Genomic DNA, 21,739 nt, shown 5'->3' on the forward strand with positions numbered 1-21,739 from the left:
TCATTTAATGACCATGAAAAGAGTCTGCCCAGCCAGCTGTTTGAGACCCATGGCCCCCAGAAACTTATGGCAGAGGGGCTGAAACTTGAAACATCCCATTGCAGCTCTACCGTTCTCACCGACCCTTCAAGGTGAACAGCCAAAGTATGTCCAACCCCACATGCCCCTTGGCAACAGGGCAGCCAAAAAGAGGCCATATTACCCAGGCTTGCTGCAGAAATTAAGGTGATGAGCCAAGCATCTCTCCCCCCACGCCATTCCCAAGGTGGTTACCTGCACACACCACGCCAGCTGATGTCCGAGGATGGTGCGTGCTGTTGCTCCAGGGTCTCGTCTTGCAAGCAAAGAGGGCAGTTTCTTCTCCTGTGCAGTTCACGCCGCCCGGCCACATCGGTCCCGATCCTTGCCCAAAATGAGACCCGCCAGGAGACAACAGCGCTGTCCCGCAGCCCAGCTGCCTACACACCACTCGAGCCTCAGCCAGCCCCCAGCCATCGTCACACAGGGCTGCCCAGGTGTCATTGTGGAAGACCTCGACCCTTCCGTTGCAGCGCGTTGTACCATTGGCCAGGCGGAGCTCCGCTGAGATGGACACTCCTGAGGCTGCAAACAACAGGGCAGAGCCATAGCTGCTGCTGCTCCTCCCTGACAGAGCTGGGCGTCCTCTAGTGCATGTGCACCTGAAACTCCTTCAACACCTCTGACACTCAGGTAATGGGTGAGACAGACCTGGATGGGCAGGAACTGTAAACCTCATGAAGTTCAACAAGGCCAAGTGCAAGCTCTGTAGAGAAGGACTTTTGGACAGTGGTGGAAGAAAAGTGGATATGAGCCAGCTATGTGCACATGCGGCCCAGAAAAGCCAACAGGTGGGATATCCCATCATTGGAAGTGTTCAAAGTCAGGTTGGATGGGGCTTTGAGCAGGCTGATCCATTGAAAAATGTCCCTACCCGTGACAAGGACGTTGGACTAGGTGATGTTTAAGGGTCCCTTCCAGCCCAAACCATTCTCTGATTCTGTGGTTTGCTGGGGTGAGTTATACCTGCAGAAAGCTTTGCATGGTATTGGCTAACTGGCCTACAGTCCCCAAGACCAACAGAGCTTGGTGCAGGTGCTTGGTAACTCATGCATGTGACTGCAAATGGCCATTTGAATCCGGTGAGAGGGGAAGCCCAGACAGCTCACTTGTCTTGCAGCTCAGCACTGGACTCGTGGCTGCAGAGGTGGGAGAAGTCTTTTCATTGCAACTTGCCTGCCTGCATGCTGCAAGTGCTCCCCAGATCTGCAAAGGGACGCTGCAGGAGAGCACTCCAAGACGTACCCCATGCCCCCAGTGCTGCTGAGCCTTCCAGAGACCCCTTTCAAACCCCCTAGAAATATTTTAGGGTGCTGACTTTTAGCCTTCCGTGTTGGAAGGTCTAAGCGAGAGTTACCTGAACACACCACGCCAGCATCCTCGCCATGGTAGCAGTTGTTGACCCCCCACGCACTGGCCTTGCAGTCGAAGATGGTGGCCTCGGTGCCTGTGCAGTTCACCTCGTCCAACCAGATGGGGTCCTGGCCTCTCCCGTAGTGAGCCCCCTTGGTGGCCATCAGCGCCGTCCCGCAGCCCAGCTGCCGGCACACCACGGTGGCATCCATGAGGTCCCAGCCATCATCGCAGATGGTGCCCCACATGTGGTCATGCAGCACCTCCACTCTCCCCGCACAGCGGTTGGGGCCGTTGAGCAGCTGGAGCCGGCCCAACTCTGAGGCCCTGGAGTCTGCGAACGCCCCGAGAGGATCGGTTGTAGGGTGGCCGTGCACAGGGATCAGGCACGGAGGTGCTGCGCGGCGGGGCACTGGGACTACCTGAGCACTCAACGCTGGCGTCTTCCACGTGGTGGCAGTTGTGCTGTCCCCACGGCCTGGCCTGGCATTCGGAGAGGGCAGCTTCCGTCCCCGTGCAGTTCACTTCGTCCAGCCAGATCTGGCCCGTGCCTTCGCCGTGCCGAGCCCCCTGCGAGACGGACAGCACCGTCCCGCAGCCCAGCTGGCGGCACACGACCCGGCCCTCGCGGACGCTCCAGTTGTCATCGCACACCGTCCCCCACGTCCCGTTGTGAAGCACCTCCACTCGCCCAGCACAGCGGCCGGGGCCGTCCACCAGACGAAGCCCCTCTGGGTCCGGGGAGGCTGCGCCTGCCGAGCCAGGAGGAGAAGGAGGAGAAGGAGGTGACATCCTAGGGGGTGGATGGGGTTCAACTCTTCCTGTGTTTGAGATGCCTCCTGTCTCCCATTTGCTGTTCAGAAAGGGTTTCAGAGAAGTAGCTGAACATCCTACACTTAGCTTCAGCGGAGAGGAGACCCCACTGCAGCCTGCAGCTTCCTCATGGGGGAGAGGAGAAGGGCAGGCACCGATCTCTTGCTGGTGCCCAGCGGTAGGACCCTAGGGAAGGGCATGGGGCTGCCTCCATGAACTCCTAGGTTCAGCTAGATCAGATCTTCACTGAAAGCCTGGTCGGGCACTGGAACCAGCTCCCCAGGGAGATCCCTAAGCCTGCTGGAGGTCAGGAAGCCTTTTAACAACACTCTTAGGTATATGGTTTAAATTCTCAGGTTGCCCTGCGTGGAGTCAGGAGTTGGACTTGACAATCCTCGCGGGTCCCTTACAGCTTGGTATACCCTACAATTCTACATGTCCTGAGGCATCTCAGATGGTCCTGAGTGTCTGTTTTTAGGCAGCTGAGTCTCATGTTTGTATCTAAATGCCTGAATTTAATCATCCCAATGTCAGTGTGGATCCCATGCCCTAGGAGGCTTTTTCTCGCTCATGTAAAAAGACAAGCAAATGCTTTGTTTGTCAGTAACAAAGATATAGTTCCACCATAGAGTAACTTTGTGTGGTATAACTACACAGAGAGTTGGGAGAAGTGGAAAAGTGCTTGAGCTATGGGAAGGTCTTCACAGTGTACAAGACCTGCAGCATAAGATCGCCTCCAGCCCCTTATGCACGCTTGGTAAGAGCACCAGCACAATGGAGACTGTGCGGAAAGGAGCCATAAGTTAACTGAAAGTTCCTAACTGGGTCAACATAAAAAACGCTCAAGAGGAATATGGTTGCGTTCTGTAAATACCTTTTTTGACTGCAGATAATGATTTCCAAAGTGCTCAGGCACTGATCTGTGCTCAGGTCCAGCACAGTTTTGCTGCTCCCATAAGCTGTGTCAGGAGCTGGTGTCTATGTGCTCCCTAAGCCAGGTGCCCCATGCTCCAAAGCTACTTAAATCTGAGCAGCTAAACACTTCTTCCTCCTTTTCTCCTTTTAATACCAGCGCAGAGCAATAGGCAACGCTGCCCACCCAAAATGGGACCTGCCTTCTGTGGGGGGCCTCTCACTTTCCAAAAGATACATCACGAGCCTGAGTTAGGACCTTCAGTGATGGCCTGATACCCTTGGTCTGTAAGCTGCAAGGATTTCCCCAGATGATAACAAGGGGTCAGATACAGCACTCGGGAAGTCACCGAGGCCACAAAGAGGAAGAAACGGTTTACAAATCAAATCCCTGAGTCATTCCCAGGTACAAGCAAGGTCTGAGGAGCTGTAGCATTGCCAAAGGGGACAAGCTGGCACTCTGCATGCAGGCTTCAGTAGCTCAGCTCTCTTATTTATAAGGGATGTGCCCTGTGGAGCATGAAAATATCTTTGCAAAGACAACCCTAAAAATTAAGATTATTATATCATTAAAATTTGAGATGAGTCTGAACCAGGTGCATGGCAGGCATTCACTTCTCAGTTTGCAAGCTCTCCTACCCCAGGCTAAAAGTAGTTTTAAGGGCCTTTTGCTCATTTTCTTCATTTTACTAGGAGTTACCCATTGATAAGCAATAACAAATCAACCCCATAGCTGAGACTGCCCGCGGTTAACGTGGGCAGTCTTAGGTGCATTGACTGCTTGTGCCTGGGTGGACAAACGACAGTTTGGCGGAGTGTATTCAGCCTTGTCCTGGCAATTGAGGTCTACGGTCCTTACTTGTCACCCCCTCATCTTACAAGGAGCTGCCCCTCTTTGCTATGCACAGGGGTGTTGAGTTTGTCCAGGCCCCCTCCACCCTGCAATACCATAAATTTGCCACACAAGGTCCGTAATAAACCAAGGCTAAGCAGAGCAGAAGAGCACGGATGGTTATGGTACAGCTTCAGGAGGCAAAACTTGGCATGTTTCTCTCCACTCTTAAGTCCTAAGTCTTCATTTATGTGATAAAATCACATGTGTAGAAGTAAATAGGTAATACATGACTTTGAGAGCAGAGTCTGCAGGGATAGCTGCGCATAAAGACTTTTCTTCTGCCTCCAAAACCATCACAAACCATTCCTCCCTGCCCCAGACTGATGAATGAAACCCAGGACCCTTGGGCAGACCGTGGTGTCCTCCACAAAGCACAAAATGAATACACTGGAGGAGCACACGTAGCAGGCGGGTCCCCTGGGATCAGAAGCAAAGGCAAGCACCACTCACCCCAAAGGCACACCATCAGGAGGAGGATCCCCACGCTCTTGGCTCCGGAGCAGGTGGGTTGGTTTCTGCCCCAGGGGTACCTGGGGGAGGGATGGAGACCACCTGGCATCCCCATCTTCACAGCTTGGCCATGGGCTGGAAGCTGGAGCGGAAAGCCCTGGGGAGAGACAGCAGCCGAGCTCCGTGTCCTGCTGGCCAACTGGGAGGGATGGAGAGGAGTCGAGGCAGATGCCCAGGGATGGGAGTGATGGGCATTTCAGCAACAAACCCTCCTCCTGCTCCCTCCCTCGCCCTGTGCTTTTCCCTGCCTGGCTAGCCCTCCTCTTCCTCTGCCCCTAGGCCACAGGGCATCGGCTTGGGCTTTGTGTGAATCCATGCCAGAAGGTGACCCTCTGCTCCGTGCCGCCGTCTGATCCTGTCACCAGGTTGTGAAATGGAGAGCTGTTCCAGGAAAAGGCAGAGCAAACAAAACTGCCTCTGCGCCCAGGCCCCGTGTTCTACGTGACAGCCCCAAAGGCACCTCGGCTGTCCAGCAGTGTCCTGCGGATAGCGCGGGAAACCTTCCTCTGACAACATAAATCCAGCCTTTTTGCACAGAATTGGGGAAAATTAGCTACTTTAGCTTTGTTAAAAAGTATCTGATTGGGGCTTCAGGTGTAAGGGACCACCTTCTACAAGTGAATATGCTACTAAATGTTGGGAATGCCTCTATTGTGGAGGCTGGAGCTAACATGATGCTGAGCTGGCCAGGAAACCCCTCTCCAGCCAGGAGAGAGGGAAAGAAAATTCCTCATATGCATGAAGAAAACTTGCAGAGTCTGTGCTCCAGAACTTTCCCCCAACCCAGTGTGGGTTTCCACTAGAATAACCAAAAGGCATGGGTAAACCATTTGGATGGGTAGTGCAGAGCAGCTCAGGCCATTCATGGGTGGAGGGAAAACGGACAACGTTATTTTCTCGCTCAACAGAGGAAGAAGGTGAGCTGCAGGATTTGCTGTCCCCTCTCTCTCGTCCCTTGCAGAGTGCACATCCTTGTGGCATGTTGACGTTTTGCAAGAAGAGGGCCTGAAGCCAGAGTAAGCACGGCACTGGAAAAACGAATTTGCAAAGTCATTAGATAAATATCACTTGTTGCTCCGAATGGGAATGTTAAGACTAAGTGGTGCACTGAAGATAGGGATGAGAAAGGATATGGCCCTAGGAAGTGCATGTCTGTGCAAAAATAAGAAATGAAACCGGAGCGTGTTATGGGAGGAGGACCTAGCATGGCCAAGGTGGTCTTGGGCTGAACTGAACTCTTCAGCTTGGCAAAACCCAAGAGGGGTAGTAAAGAGTGGATCACTACCTATAGGAAGAGAAAAGAAGAGAAGCCCAAACTGCAGAGGAATGCTGAGAGTGAGCAGAGCTGGGGCTGCAGACCAAAAGGAAAAAAGATGTGTATTAAAAAACAGTGAAATACCGGTACAAGAATGAGTGGGTGAAAAAATCAGCTGGAAATGATTCAAAGCTAATAAAAAGTAGAGCAGTTGGGAAAGGTGTTTTCATTTGTCCTCAGGCTCAGTGAGCCCAAGGACTTTGTGCCTCTCTTTTGTAAACAAAGAGGCCAGCAACAAAGAAATTCCCGACACCATCACAGAAATGCTATGAACTGTCAAAGCCTGACCTGGCCAATGCAGCTGTGAGCAGGGGTGCTTCTGCTGTTAGTTTTCAGTAGTTTGTACAAATAGGTGCTCTGGAAATGCGTCACGCTCCTCTGTCTGTTCTGTTCCTTTTGCATTTGTGTGCTGTGCCCCCTTGGGAAGGCTGAAACCCCTTCCTGAGATATTGCAGTGTCTCTGCAGAGTAGTCCACAACCCAAACTTAGATCTTTTTCAGTTGCAAAGGCCTTCTCCAAACCGTGATTAAACACACGCACAACGATGCAGACAGTTGGTACTTTCTGATACTCAGGCTCCAGTCTTTTCCTCCTTTCCCGAGGCAGTGCAAACACCCCAGACAATTGGGTCCAAGTTCCCGTTTTCCCCTGTTCTGAGGCACTCGTGTGCAGATACACAGAGCTAGACGAGCTCAGGCGTGCTGAGTCTTTGGTGTAAACTCTGGGACAAGCAAGACTGGAGAACTGGGTCTGCTGGGGCAGCCAGAAGGAAAATTAAAAGATTCGAGTGCCAGCAGGAGGATAAGGAATCCCAAAGCCCTAGGATGTCCAGGGAGGACCAGAAGACAGCCTTGCAACCACACATTGACAGAAGGGGCCAGGGACTGCATGGCTGAGGCTTAGGACAGGTAGCAAGATGCAAACTGATGGCAGCTTCAACTGCCAGCTGGAAGGGAATGAGAGGTGGTAGGTGGTGTGGTTTAACCTGGCTGGCAGCTGTGTTTAACACATATCCCACCCAGAGTGAGACCATATCTCACCCAGAGATAGCAATCTTCAGTCTCCAATATGTGACCCAATCGTCCCTCTACAGCCAAAGAACCCGTTCTTTCATCACATACACTTTGCCTAAACTTCAGGCCAAGTCACTACGTAACCCTGAACATGCACACAATATTTCATTCTTGTTCTTTCAGGTTTCAGGATTCTTTACTGGTATTCAAAACTATATTGAATAAATACAACGGATGAGGTACTTCCCAGCCCATCCTGGACAGACTCTGAAGTGCATTGCTATTTTTGCAAAGTTAGCTATGTACAGTGCAGGAGAGCATCCTGCTCTCTTATTCTTGGATCGTGAAGTCATTTCCATGGGAGATTAGAGGAAAAAGTATGATGACTGTTGGGGTGATGGCAAGGGGTGAGTGTTGGGTGAAGGCACAGGATTGCAGTGGTGGGAATGAGGCATCTGTGCAAGCAGATGGAGCTGGGATGCTGAAGCCTACCTGGAGGACCAGGTAGGGGTTATCACTCTGAGAAGACCTGGCTTGGAGACCGAGGGATTTATGATGCTGTATGTGACCATGGGGGCAAGTGGGACCCCCCCAGAAGCTCAGTGCAGTGGGCCAGGGGCTGTTGGGCACACAAGACAGGACTTTCTGCTCTGCCAGAGGAGATCGTCTCTGCTGATCCTCGCAGGGCTGCTCTGCTCTGGCTCCACGAAACAGTGTCTTTGCTGCCTTCTGGGGTCCTGGGAAGCCTTGCCTTCACCACCAGGAGTGTGGCCACCTAAGCCTCAGACGATGTCCTGGCATCATCCACCTTCTTTACATGTGATTTGTCTGCAAAACAAAGGAGCAGGGTGACGCACAGAGGGCACAAACCCCAACCCAAGAAGCGATGCGCAGACCAACAATGCACAAACCCCAGCGCCAACCCAAGAAGTGAGGCCAAAAGCACCGTGAGCCCTGCAGGGACACCAGGTGTACCACGCACAGAGGTCCTGCTCTTACCCTGGGAGCGCCCAGCCTGTCTTCCACACCTCACCAGGTACAGGACCAGCAGGATCCCACAGAGAGTTGCCCCCACGCCAACCAGACCCGACAGCACGGAGCAGGCCTGGGTGAGATCTGTGGAAGGAGTTAAGCTCAGAGCAGTTTGGTTGGATGGTCAGACCTGCGCCATCCCTCAGGGTTCCTGCTCACCCTTCCTTTCTGCTGCACGTTTTTGGGGGGACTCTCAGCATCTTCCATCACAGCACTCCATGGGGCTGGGGCTTACCCCTCTTGTCTTGCCCTCCACTTTTGTAGGATGGGTGCAAGGACCCCCCCCCCCCAACTTGGATTAGTGCCAAGAGAACATATCCACGAGGGGAACCCTTGGCATCCCCAAACACTTGTGCCACATGGGAGACAGCAAGGCACGGCAGAACTAGGTTAGCTACAAGAGGCTGCGCCTTGACAGAAATCCCTGTGCACTAGGAGTTGTCTCTCCTTGCCCACAGAGGGAGACTTTCTGAAGGAGCATGATATCCACGCCTTCTCCTAATTAATCCCACTCCATCGCCTACAGCTTTTTTCCTCCGGGTGCCTCCGTCCTGTCCGTCTAATGGTTTCTGTCAGGGAGGTTTCTGGCAGCACTTCTGCTAAGGCTGGCACAGAGACAGGAGCGTTACCCCACGGTGTGTTTTCACTGCAGTGGCTACATGGCTCTGCCTGTCCTAGACACCAGGTTGGCCACCGGTGCAGGCAGAGCGGTGCCATCTGCAGTAGGACAACAGAGGATCCTGGCACTCACCTTCCATCTCCGTACACACCACCCCAGCTGCAAAGCCGTGCTTGCACTGCCCCGGACCCATATTTCTCTGCTGGCACTCCAGGAGCAGAGTCTCTGAGCCCCGGCAGCTAAGCCCTTCCAGCAAGGTGTGGCCACGCTCTGGGCTGAACTGGCCTCCGATGGGCGCAGACTGTGCCGGTCCGCAGCCCAGCTGCTTGCAGACCACCTGCGCCTCCAGCAAGCTCCAGTCGCTGTCGCAGACACCGTACCAGGTGGCGTTGTACAGCACCTCCACGCGCCCTGAGCAGGGACCCGGACCATCCTTAACCCGCAGCTGCAAGGGGTTGGTGCCTGCAGCGGAGAGCAGAGGGGATGAGGTCTCGGGCAGGGCATCTTTGGCGTCCAACCCCACATCGAGTGGGCAGGAATTAACTCAGCCTGTCCTGGATGGCCCAGCCTGGTCCCTGTGGATTTACCTGAGCACACCACACCGGCATCCTCACTGTGGCCGCAGTTGTGCTCTCCCCAGCTTTTCAGCCGACACTCCGCAAAGGTGGACTCTGTCCCCACGCAGTGCACATTGTCCAGCCAGATGGGGTCCGACCCTTGCCCAAAATGAGCTGAGCCTGGTGCTGACATTGCCGTCCCGCAGCCCAGCTCCCTGCACACAACTGCAGCGTCGTTTATGTCCCACGTGTCATCACACACGGTCCCCCACTTCTGGTCGTGAAGAACCTCAACTCTCCCAATGCAGCTGTTCGATCCATTCACCAGCCGCAGCAGACGGTGCCTCGACGTGTCCATGTCTGAGGAGGGAGCGAGGTGCACATTCATACCTGACCATCAGCTCCAGACGGGCTTTGAAATGTATTAAGCCATGGAAATACTAGAACATCCTTTCAAGAGGTCTGGGAAATGTGCTACAATGACAAAGATTCTCAGCTCGGAAAAAAAGGGACCACAGCTGCAGAGGTTGGGATTCAGTGCCCAACAAAGGGTACTGGGAACAATAGTCACTATAAAAAGTGGTAGGAGGCACTGACAGACGAGTTTATGCAGCTAGAGCTATCAGAAAGGGGTAGGAGAGTGGCTCTCTAGCTGTGCTTCTTTCCACACAAAACCTTCCTAAGGTCTTGCACAGGGAGTAGCATCACCCGGTGTGGCATTCACACCGTTCTCTGATTATTTTTTTATTATTTTTTTTTTTCAACAGGGTGTGGAAAAGGCCCCCGTTTCTGGCTTTTGAGGACATGATCAGGTTGCACCCGAACTGCACAGTACTTATGAACGCGGCTCACCTGAGCACACCACACCAGCATCCTCCCCATGGTCACAGTCGTTGGATCCCCAAGGCCTGGCGTGGCACTCAGAGAGGGCGGCTTCAGCCCCGGTGCAGTTCACGTTATCCAGCCAGACACGGCCAGACCCTGGCCCAAAGTGAGCCAGAACCGGAGCTGAGACCGCCGTCCCGCAACTCAGCTGTCGGCACACCACTGTGGCCTCGCTGAGGCTCCAGCCGTCATCACACACCGTCCCCCACTGGTGGTCGTGGAGCACCTCCACTCTTCCTGCGCAGCGGCTGGGGCCGTTCTGCAGGCGCAGCTGAGCCGGCATATTGACAGCCGTGCCTTCTGGTGGCACAGGGGTGAGAGAGAAAAGGAGCATCAGACCTGATCTACAAGCACGTCCGCGTGCCACCCATGCCCTCAGCACCTTCCCGAGGTGGTACTCCCCGGTGTTTTGCTCAGGAGGGTTCTCATGTCCATGCAAATCTGCTGAGGTATCTAGATGAACCAACTGCGTGACCTCAAAGCCCATGAACGTTCAATGTGTGTACAAGCAAACCGCCCCCGTAAGCTGCTGCAATCTGATTTTAATGGGTCCGGGAACCCATAGTATTGGCTTGGTGACTCCAGCAACCCCCAAAGCTTCCTGAAGACTCCCTTGCTACTTTCCTTTCTTCAAAAAGGCCCCAGGACTCCTCACTTTTGCCCATGAGGTTGTAAGCTGCTGGTCCCTATAGCGCACTGGCTTGGGAACCTGCTGGGGAGCGACTCTGCCACCCAGTCCTGTGCTCTCCCTCTGTCCTTGGTGCACGCTTTTGTTGCCCACGCTAGCATGCTTTTTGTGTGCTACCTACCTACCCCTCGTCATCACTGCTGCTCCTTACTTTGCAGAAGACAACCGGTATTCTAAGGAGTGCATTACAGAAGGAAAGAGAGGGGACGAGGTCACCCTTTCACCCTTGGCTACAGCTGTCAAAGTGGTATTAGTCCGTGGAGCAAGGCATCCTCCACTGAACTTCTTCTCCTGGTACCAAGCCTGGTATTATCTATCAGTGGTTACCTGCACACACAACTCCAGCATCTTCTCCGTGGTCACAGTTATTGACTCCCCATGGCCTGGCCTGGCATTCAGACAGAGCAGCTTCTGTCCCACTGCACTGAACGTTGTCTAGCCAAATGGGGCCTGTTCCCTGGCCAAAGTACGCTGAGCTATAAGCTGAGACCGCCGTCCCACAGCCCAGCTGCCGACACACGACTTTGGCATCTGTGAAGCTCCAGTCATCATCGCACACGGTTCCCCACTCATGATCATACAGCAGCTCCACTCTCCCGGCACAGCGGTTCGGGCCGTTCACCAGGCGCAGCTCTGCGGAACCAGCGCTGGAGTCGTGGTGGTGGCTGGCTGACTCTAGGAGAAGCACAGGAGATGTATCTTGAAAACCCCCTTGTCCCTCGTTTCTCAGAATCACAGAATCATCTAGGTTGGAAAAGACCTCCAAAATCACCGAGTCCAACCTCTGACCTAACACCAACAGGTCCTCCACTAAACCGTATCACTAAGCTCTACATCTAAATGTCTTCTAAAGACCTTCAGGGATGGTGACTCAACCACTTCCCTGGGCAGCCCATTCCAATGCCTAACAACCCTTTCAGTAAAGAAGTTTTTCCTAATATCCAACCTAAACCTCTCCTGCCCCTCCTTGGGGCACTGCAAGATACAGCATGACCATTCTGCACTCTACCACATTTGCTGTCTGCACCCAGTAATCGCTAACATGCAGCTACCTCCGGACTGAGAAAAGAAGCAATGGACACAAACTGGAACTCAGCAGGTTCCATCTGAACACAGAATCATAGAATCACAAAATGATTCAGGTTGGAAAAGACCTCTAAGATCATCGAGTCCAACCGTTAACCTAGCACTGCCAAGTCTACCACTAAACCAGGTCCCACCACATTTACACATTTTTTGAATACCTCCAGGGATAGTGACAACCACTTCCCTGGACAGGCTATTCCAATGCCTCACAACCCTTTTAGTGTTGTGGGTTTTTTTTCCTAATAAAAATATTTTTTTTCTTATTAGAAAATCTATACTTCCCGTGGTGCAACTTGAGGCTATTTCCACTTGTCCTATTGCTTGTTGCTTGGAAGAAGAGACTGACTCCCACCCCACCACAACCTCCTTTGAGGTAGTTGTGGAAAGGTAAGGTGTCCCCTGAGCCTCCTTTTCTCCAAGCTCAACACCCCCAGCTCCCTCAGCTGCTCCTCATAATACTTGCTCTCTAGACCCTTCACCAGCTTTGTTGCTCTTCTTTGGACATTCTCCAGCACCCCAAGCTGATTTCAGATTGCCAGAGGCAAAAGCATGGAAACGATCTGGTACCCATTATACTGGTGGCGGCAAGGAGGAGTTGATGTCTCCTTCTGGCCCCTTTCCCCTGCCTAGGGATGCATTTCATGGATCCTGTCTGCAAAACAGAACGGGTGGCTGTATCTCTATCTGTGCACACTTCCCCCAGAAATTCAGCCAAAACAAGGGTCTTGGAGAGGTGGGATGTGCAAGAGGCCCCTACACATCCCCCAGAGGAGATTCATCATCTCAGGACCCTTGCAAGGTGTAATTAACACTGATTTCCTCGGCTGATAATGTTTCCAAAACTGGTTTCCAAACCTGCAAGCCCTTGTGCTGTATGCGATAAACCACAAAACGTCTCACCATGTCCTCCCATCCCGTAATTTCTTCAGGGCGTTACCTGCACAAACCACTCCAGCATCTTCACCGTGGTGGCAATTGTTCTTCCCCCAGTCATTCGCTCTGCAGTAGGAAAGCGCCACCTCCGTCCCCGTGCAGTTGACATCGTCCAGCCAGATGGGGCCAGACCCTGCCCTGAACTGGCCAGGTCTGCTGGTGGACAAGGCGATGCCACAGTGCAGCTGACGGCACACCACGTTGGCATCGTTCAGGTCCCAGTGGTCATCGCACACCGTGCCCCACCTGTTGCCGTAGTACACCTCAACTCGGCCAGCGCAGCGGTGCGGTCCATCCAGCAAGCGGAGGGGAACCCTCTGGGATGCAACTGGTTCTGCATGGGATGTAGAAACGGTCCTATGCAGAAGAGCTGAGAAAGCCTACGCTACCTCTGCTAGCTTCACATGGCCTTTGCAAATAGCTGTGGTTTATGTGCACCACCGACATGCTTCTCCTTTGGTAGGCAAACCCCAAAAAATCCAAATCTAGGAGAAAAAAATGCTCTGCAAATCCCATCTTCCTAATAAAAGACATTAATCTTCAAAGGGACTTTGGATATTTTTACTGGATATTCCCAAACAAATTCAGGAACAAAAAAAAAGACCACACTGCAGTCTGGACTGAAAACTCTGGGCGTAGGGATTGCCTGTCAGCTGGCTGTTGCATTAGGCAAAGCATCACCAGCAGGTCAAGGGAGGCGATCCTTCCCCTCTGCTCAGCACTGGGGAGGCTGCACCTCGAGTGCTGGGTCCAGTGCTGGGCCCCCAGTCCAAGGCAGACATGGACATGCTGGGGAGAGTCCAACGGAGGGCCACCAAGGTGATCAAGGGAGCACCTCTCCTACGAGGAGAGGCCGAGAGCCTGGAGAAGAGAAGGCTCAGAGGGGATCTTATCGATGCCCATAAATCCCTGAAGGAAGGGTGCAAAGAAGATGGAGCCGGGCTCTTTTCAGGGGTGCCCCGTGCCAGGACAAGAGGCAACGGGCACAAACCGGAAGACAAGTGGTTCTGTCTAAACATCAGGAAACATCTGTGGTGTGCAGGTGATGGAGCCCAGGCACAGGCTGTCCAGAGGTTGTGGAGTCTCTCTGCTGGGAGATCTTCAAAAGCCACCTGGACATGGTCCTGGGCACCCTGCTCTGGGTGTCCCTGCTGGAGCAGAGGAGCTGGACCAAATGAGGTCCCTTCCAACCTCAACCATTCTGTGATTCTGTGTTTCTGTGCTAAGACAGCAAAGGGAGCTGTCTGTGTGCAGCCTTGTATTTTAATTATATTTGTATATATTTCGTGATATGGAGCCGACAACAGATCATCATTTTTTTTTGCCCATCATGTGCAAGAGCGAGCTCTCCTTTTGTGCACAGAAATAATGAATTTTGGTGGACTGGAAAGCCAAGGGATGTTATTTGGAAAAAAAAGGAACATGAAGTAGGCAGAAGCAGGAAAAAATAACAGCAACTCGGCATCCCACCTGCTAGAGGACCTGCAGCACAACCACTCACCTCCTTTCTGTGGGGTGGAGAGTAGTAGAAGTGCCTGTTCCTGTTTGCTCTGGAGGAAAGAGGACTTTGGGCCCCATCTTTGTAAACATACAGGCTGGCCCTGAAGAAGCGGCCAACACAAATATGCAATTTCTGGTCCTAACTGTCACAGGCTGGTAAGGCTCCAAACATTTCCCAACCGCTCTGCACGAGGGCAACAGCACAGAGGCCAAAATAATTACCCAGCCAATAAGGTCTCCTTCCCCATCTGCCATTTTCCCTTCGTTTTAAAGCCTGGCAGGTCAAAGGAGTCTTTGCCCTGTCTGTCTGCAGGCCCAGACCCCCCGATTCCTACATATCGCAGACCTCTCTTGTCCCATGCACGTGGTCTACTGCAATGCACCTTCCCCCCCCGTGCATGAGCTACTCACCGCAGAGGCATGCCAAGCAGATGAGGAGCCCTGCTCCAGCATAACCAGCCAGGGTGATCTGCAGGGGCAGAAAATGTCCTGAGCACCCCATGCCGGTAGTTTTAGGGCAGGTTATCTTCCTCGTGAGAGCTGCAAGCTGAGCTGGACGATGCCACTGCCAGAGAGGTTATGGTCAGTCCCCTCCTCTGACCTGTGTTTGTCCCGTGCTCATCCCTCCTCCCGCACTGATCCCTCCTCCCTGCTGTCCCCGGGATCGAGCCCTCCAGTTCGAAGTGGTTTAAGTGGCCTCTCCGCCGCAGCATTACCTGCTCAGAGACTCCCCCGTTCATCCCCACCTCCCTGACCCTCCAGCCAGCTCTCGTCCTGCAGCAGGAGGCTTTGCAACTCTCACTTGTGGAGGTTTGAAGCCTTGGGAAAAGCCAAACCTTCCTGCTGTTCAGGGAATTCCAATAAACAACCAGCATTGTCCCGGATAAGCACATATGTTGGTCCGTTGAAAGGGAGTGGGAATCATTTCCCCTAATTTGAATGTCTTTGAAGCCGGAGCTTCATTTAGGCTCATACCCTGAGGTCCCCATTGAAGCTATCTGGGGGAAAAGTGGGTGGTTCGCCTGGAGCCCTGGACGCTAAGGTGGGGAGAAGTGTGTCCTGGGAGAGTTCATTTCTCACTGAGACCCTCAGAAAACCAGAGGATAGGATAGGATGGGATAGGATGGGATAGGATGGGATGGGGTGGGATGGGGCGGGGTACAGTAGAATTAGAGTAGAGTAGAGTAGAGAAGAATTAGATTCGAATAGAACAGAATTTTCTCAAAAAAAAGTGTCCTCAGCCTCTCCTCACAGGACATGGCATCCAGCCCTTTTACCAGCTTTGTTGCCCTCCTCTGGACACAGTCTTCACATCCTTTTGATGTGGAGACCAAAACTGCACACGATATTCAAAGTGAGGCTGCAGTTATGCTAAATATAGGAGAATCACCTTTTTTTTTTTTTTTTTTTTTTTTTTCCCTTTTTACCAGCTGGCTATGCTGTGTTAAAAGCATCCCAAAATGATGTTTGCCCTCTTGGCTGCCAGGCACCCTGCTGGCTTACGTTCAACTTGTTAACCAGCACCTCCAGATCTCTTTCTTCAGGGCTGAAGGTAAGATCTGCCTCACCGTATAGATATCCAAAGGTAAACCCCATCCTGACAAATCCCACAGTGCTTATGGAGGACAAGTCTCCTTTCCCCTGCCAAAATAAGGAATTCTGAGGGGCAGGTCCTCTACATACGTTGAAGAGATTGCTCCAGCTGAAGTCTGTCTGTCCCCAAGGCCACTATCAGAAATTGTGTTGATAAAACCTGACCCCTCACACTAAGAGACACATAAAATACGGTCTGCATTCTGGGAGCATCATATAGAGAATAAGGGTGTTCCAGAAATCATAGATGAACTGCTGAGGTTCAGTTATAAACATGCCCAGGTTATGGGTGCCCCATTGCATTGATTCTGACCCTCAGTTTAAGTGAATTCAGAGAATTTACTGACTGATCGCTGAACCGTGGGATGCTTTGGCACAGCACCATGAGCCTCTCCCTGTGCTTACACTTCAGACTTTCAGCAAGTAGTATAATAACCCACCCCATCCTTCCCCCTTCCTCCTCAATTTAGCCTGACTAAAACATACAAGGTGCAGCAGCTTGTCTGAAAGGAAATGAAAGGATGTCTCTTGCCCCATTTATCCATCATGTCTGTTGGAAAAGCTCCTGTCTGGCAAAGGAACAGAGCTGTCCCTGCCAAGACGTTTTTCGTTCATGACACAGAGCCACACATTTCCCACACTTCCTATTGCTGCATCGCAGCCCGTGAATATTTGCAGCTGATAAATTTCACATCCTAACAGAAACCCAATAAACAAGTCTGTCCATAATTAAGGCCAGACATATTGTACTATCAACTCCTTTTTGTTGCATTTCATTGATGTACAGCTAGATGGCAGGAAATCACTTCATTATTCAAGAGCAAGCAATCTCAGACGCATTACCCCGTGACTGCAGTGTGTATGGTTTTCTGAGAGGCTGGAACGTGAGATGAGGGAAACCGTCAGGGACTTCTCATGTGGTTCATTTTTCTCTGCTGACACTCCCAGTGACACCAGCAGCAGTCCAGCACAGACATCTGCACTTGAGCCCGTGGAGCCTTTCCATATGGTTGAGCTCTGCATGTGCCAGCATCTCCAGGGTTAGCTCTCCCCAGCTGCTGCAAGGCTTTTAACACAGACTCATCTTGTACCTCCCAGCTTTTGCATCTCGGTGTCTTTTGCTAACCTGCAGCACACAAATTCTCTCATTCTCCCTTTCAACAATGATTTAATCTACCGAAAACTGGTGTAAATAATAAAGGTAAAGAAGAGATCTCAGGGAACGGTTCGAGCCGGAGTAAGTCCATCAGCCACAACAAGGACAGAGGACGCTCACAGCTTTAATTTTTTTTAGTTCAAATGCCCCAATACTGGCAATTGCATGGCTTCAGAAATGGTTAAGCGAGAGAGGACAGGGAATGTGGGAGCAGGTCTTGAAGAAAAACCCTCCCCATTCTGAGCCTGCCCAGACACGAACTCCCCTTCATCTGCTCACCCTTTGTTGTCCCCCACACTGAACCTCCCCCCTGAGCCTCCTGAAGAAGCTGCCTCCCGTGGGATCCTCGCTGCAGTGATACTCAAGAGACATAAAAATGAAACTCCCACAGCGATGTCTGTCTGTTAGCAAGGGTCATGCCCTCATTTATCGCCCCACAGAGAAGGCAATGTGACAGAGAAGGGACAGCATCCTGGGACAGCAGGGCATGTTCTGGGGTTACCCCAAGGCCCATTTGCAGATGACACTAAAAAAGACTTTTGGGGACAGGCTATAAAGTGCACGTGTGTAAACTGCACGCTCCAAGCTCAGACATTTTGGGGACCTACGCATGTGTGTGAGTTTCTTTTCGCAAGGTACCCTTACTTGCCCCGGTGTTTCTAGACTCATTGACTAAGGTTCCTGGATCCCATTTCTTCACCCTTTAAACAAAAGTATGTAAATTGCATGACGGGCTGATTGTAGATTCAAACTTTAAACCCGAGGAGCTGCTGGGTGGTGGATGGACTACTAAGGCCCACCACACCGGTGGGCTCCCCTATCTCACTTCCCAACCCCCTGCAAAGAGCCAGCTGAACCACCCTGGCCATGTATCCAGCTCACATCAAACTGGAGCAACACAGGGAAATTTCCAGAATCATCCTTTTGCCGAGCAGATGAAGGACTGGAAGCTCTGCAGCAGCACAAGGTCACTGGCCAGCCATGGGTGGGGACCCTGCAGCTGAACTCTTCTAAACCATGCCAGGAAAATGCTGAGAAGGGAACTGTGCTTCCTAGGAAGAAGATAACGCTGTGTCAAAGCGGGTGAGAACCGCAGCTTCAGGAACAAGAACAAAGAAAAGCTAATTCTGCAAAGGCTGCCTGCATTCTGGAGAGGGACTTCTCCATCACCCTGACCTCTTTAGGGTCACTAGGTCACAAGGGTAATGACCATTATCCTGCTCATTAGCGGACAGCAGGACCAACGTATCCATCATCTCAAAGTGCCTGCGATAGGGTGCGTTCCTACCTGTAACAAAAGTCATCTTCTGTTTTCTAGATTCAGTCATCTCTGGGCATTCCAAGCCTTCATCCTCTAAGCCCCTACGACTCAGCAGGCGTTCTGGTTCCTACTCACCTCCTCTCCCCCCCTGCCTTCCAGGTGTTCGTGCTTTTAGCTTATCACAGCCACCGTAGCCATCACAGTCTGAGTCCCCACGCTGAGGCTTTCTCTGATGCTTCCAAGCAGCTGTTTTGGGTTGTGTGAGAAGGGCTGCATCACAAGCCACTGGAGAACCCAGCACTTCTTTTTATGACCAGTGCTGCCTAAACCCCCAGCCAGCATCCCTCCGCGTGGCTAGCTCCCATCTCCACGCCTTCCAAGCCCTTCTTGTGTCAGAGCACTCTGCTCTCAGGGGCACCAGAAGACCTCCAAGGACAACACGCAGAAATGTTTGGGAACACAGCAGAAGGAAGAGATCAGCATGGGATGATCTCTTCTACAGATGGCATTCTTTTCAACACATGGTTTCAGCATTTGGCAAAGAAACAGGATGCAACCTGGAAAAGATGTCTCCTTGGTTGGGTCACACATGGGCCTAGGAGTGACCCTCCCATGAGTGAGATAGACGGGCATGTTCTTTTGGACTCCAACACACCACTCATGGGAACGCCTCTGGCCAACCCAACCCTTTGGAGCTGGTCAGTCTTGGTGCCTTCCCACTCTCCTGTCTTTTTCCTGAGGTGAAAGAGCTAGAGGACAGCGCTGGTAAAACTAGCAGCATCGTACCCAACCCCATCCCTCATCTCTGCAAAGAAAACATGCAGGTGTTCAACACAGGCGTCTCCAACCACTCAACCCTGGTTTCCAGGAGTCTCCACGACATCCTTAAAAACTCAGGCACAGGCACAGTTCCTGATCCTTTCTCAGCTGCTGGATAAAGATGAAATATCCCCAGCGTCCTTCCCAAGGGGGAGCTGGGAGCCCACAGAGCAGAGCTCAGAGCTCCTGCTTAATGAACAAGTGGAGCAGGCAACGGAGAGAAGAGGAGCATTTGAGGAGGTGCTCCACTTGAAGGACCGTCCCACCACCAAGAGCATCAGTAACCCCGCTGGAAATATGATGTTAATGTGAAAGGGGAGCAGTGGATAGAAAGAGAAAAGAGAAAGGAACCGAAGGACTCAAACCAGAATAGGAAGTCCCTTTCAGTGTGAGCCACAGGAAAGAAATCTGCCCAAAGTATGCTGACATCAACATTTTAGCAAGCCTACTTCCAACCATACCCTTCTGGAGACTTCATTTCCCTCTTCATCCACGACAGAGCTCACCTGGAAGGGGACTAAAAGCCCTGCTTCGCATTTGCCTCCTCTTCAGGCACAGAACAACCCCACAGACCAGCATCAACACTGGGAAGATGGCTGAGACCAGCAATGCAGTGTTCAACACTCAGCCTGTGTTGAAGGAAATTCCATCTTCATTTTCCGTTTGTCTCTGCCTCCTCAGCCACCAGCAAGCACGCACTCTTAGAGCAGCACTAATTCAACAAGGAGACGACACCTGCATGCCCAAAGGCTTTTCCGTACCAACAGGGACACCCTACCTGAGCACACCACACCAGCATCTTCTCCATGGTCACAGTTGTGTTCCCCCCATGGCCTGGCCAGGCACTCCAAGAGGGTGTCTTCCCCCCCTGTGCAGTTCACGTCACCCATCCAGATGGCGTTATGCCCTCGCCCAAACCAAGCTCTGCCAGGGGCTGAGGCCACCACCCCACAGCCCAGCTGCCGGCACACGACTGCGGCATCCTCCATGTCCCAGCCATCATCACACACTGTTCCCCACAGTTGCTTGTGGAGCACTTTGACTCTCCCAGTGTAGAAACTCGAGCCATTCACCACCAGTCGTAGTGTCACAGGATCTGGAAAACAAAGAAAAAAAAGAAAAAAAAGAAAAAAAAGAAAAAAAAGAAAAAAAAAAAGATGAGTGCGTGCACTTTTTGGAAGCCTCCATCCATGTCTGCACTGCTCACAGAGGTCATGTAGCTAATGCATGTCACTGATTTTTGTACCTTTTATGACATTTGTAACTGAGGAACTTCTTTGTGCATTTCCAGCCATTGAAAATGACATGCCAGAAAGCTTCTGCAATGGCCAACAGCCTTGCAATTTGGACTCCTTCAGCATCAAACTGCAAGCAGACATGCTGCTGCTCTCGTGGTGTTCAGAGATGTTGAATCACCTGGACCTTTGTGAAGGAGGTGTCTGATCCCGTTATTACACTGAACATCCCCAAACTCCCCTGGTGCAACTTGAGGCCATTCCCTCCGGTCCTATCGCCGGTTATCTGCAAGAAGAGGCCGATCCCCAGCTCCCACAGCTTCCTTTCAGGTAGTTGTAGAGGGCAATAAGGTCTCCACTGAGCCTCCAGACTCAACAACCCCAGTTCTCCGAGCCGCTCCTCATCAGACTTGCGTTCCAGACCCTTCACCAGCTACGCAGCCTTTATTTGGACACATTTCGGGGCCTCGATGTCCTTCTTGTAGTGAGAGGCCCAAAGCTGAACACGGCACTCGAGGTGTGGCCTCACCAGAGCCGACTACAGGAGGACCATCACCTCCCCGCTCTTGCTGCCTTCACTATTCCTGACACAAGCCGTTGGCCTTCTTGGCCACCTGGGCACACTGCCGGCTCATTTTCAGGAAAGCATCGACCAGCACCCCCAGATCCTTTTCCTCTGCACAGCTTTCCAGCCACTCTGCCCCAAAACCTGTAGTGTTGCATGGGGTTGTTGTGACCAAAGCGCAGGACCCACCACTTAGCCATGCTGCACCTCACGCCATTGCCCTCTGCCCATCAGCATCCAGTTATTTGGCGTGGTTTGTGCTCTGTGCAAATCCGGCACTGGGACTAAAAGGTTCTCTTCACCCTCCCTTGCTTTCTCCCTTGCTTTTCTTCTGGACCAAGGGGTAAGGAAAGGAAAGCTCTGCCACGGGGTGCGCTAACAGGTAAAAGACGTGAGGGGGTTGCAATGAGCCCAAGGCCGTTTGTGTTTGAAATGGCCCCTCTGCTATTTGATCTCCTGTCACAGCACAGACTCGGGGCTGTTTTTCATTTCCCCTGAGTCAAATGGAAACCGAAGGCGCCTGAGAAAATTTCTACCCTCAGAAGCACTCCGATGTTTGGCTCAGCGCCCAGAAAGCGGAGCCCGAAGCTCTTTCTAACAGGGCTGCTGTTTGCTCTGGCCTGGCTCCAGCTGACCTGGCTGACGGAAATGTGGGAGCTGCACATTCCCTCTCCGACTGGCCGCGCTTGCGTCCACTCTGAGGATGACTGGCAGCTGTCAGTCACCGCCTCAAGCTCGTTGAGGGGAGAGCCCGTGGTCATGTTCTGACACCTTACTGAGGGACACCCACGAGCTGCCCGCAGTCACACCCTGGCAGGTGTCCAGTCCCAGAACATGCCCAAACCTCAAGGCTCAGCAGCAAGGGGTGCAGGATATGGGGCAACCTGGGGAGAAACCCAAGAGCGTGGCCCCGAGCTGCTG

The 21,739-nt window shown here is 52.4% G+C and overlaps 2 protein-coding genes across 5 annotated transcripts in view; both read right to left on the reverse strand.

Annotated features, from left to right (window-relative positions):
• The window catches only part of LOC308184439 (scavenger receptor cysteine-rich domain-containing protein DMBT1-like), a 22,669-nt gene extending 16,249 nt beyond the window's left edge, over window positions 1–6,420 (reverse strand). Inside the window, exons 1-5 of one of the 2 annotated variants that reach the window (XM_080571534.1) lie at window positions 6,165–6,420; window positions 4,502–4,658; window positions 1,854–2,183; window positions 1,436–1,765; window positions 274–603 (exon numbers count right to left, since the gene is read on the reverse strand). In XM_080571534.1, coding sequence (XP_080427660.1) covers window positions 274–603; window positions 1,436–1,765; window positions 1,854–2,183; window positions 4,502–4,658; window positions 6,165–6,278 — 1,261 coding nt within the window. In that variant the 5' untranslated portion in view covers window positions 6,279–6,420. Of the gene's footprint in view, window positions 1–273; window positions 604–1,435; window positions 1,766–1,853; window positions 2,184–4,501; window positions 4,659–4,769; window positions 6,032–6,164 lie in introns of those variants that run through there. The other variant, XM_080571535.1, reaches the window with a different exon arrangement.
• A 147-nt stretch (window positions 6,421–6,567) lies between these two features.
• On the reverse strand, window positions 6,568–15,050 carry LOC308184444 (scavenger receptor cysteine-rich domain-containing protein DMBT1-like). Of its 3 annotated transcripts, XM_080571543.1 has the most exons (8): window positions 14,601–15,015; window positions 12,694–13,023; window positions 10,998–11,345; window positions 9,950–10,282; window positions 9,128–9,457; window positions 8,673–9,002; window positions 7,889–8,005; window positions 6,568–7,717 (listed from the first exon to the last, which is right to left on the reverse strand). In XM_080571543.1, the coding sequence occupies exons 1-8, from the start codon at window positions 14,689–14,691 to the stop codon at window positions 7,665–7,667; spliced, it is 1,932 nt and encodes a 643-aa protein (XP_080427669.1). In that variant the 5' UTR covers window positions 14,692–15,015; the 3' UTR covers window positions 6,568–7,664. The 3 variants fall into 3 exon arrangements, with proteins under 3 accessions (XP_080427669.1, XP_080427670.1, XP_080427671.1); XM_080571544.1 differs by lacking the exon at window positions 7,889–8,005 and having other exon boundaries at window positions 14,601–15,050; XM_080571545.1 differs by lacking the exon at window positions 12,694–13,023 and having other exon boundaries at window positions 14,601–15,019.
• Window positions 15,051–21,739: the final 6,689 nt, after the last annotated feature.

The sequence above is a fragment of the Anser brachyrhynchus genome (genome assembly GCF_964034855.1).
Source record: "Anser brachyrhynchus genome assembly, chromosome: 33".
Taxonomy (NCBI): domain Eukaryota; kingdom Metazoa; phylum Chordata; class Aves; order Anseriformes; family Anatidae; genus Anser; species Anser brachyrhynchus.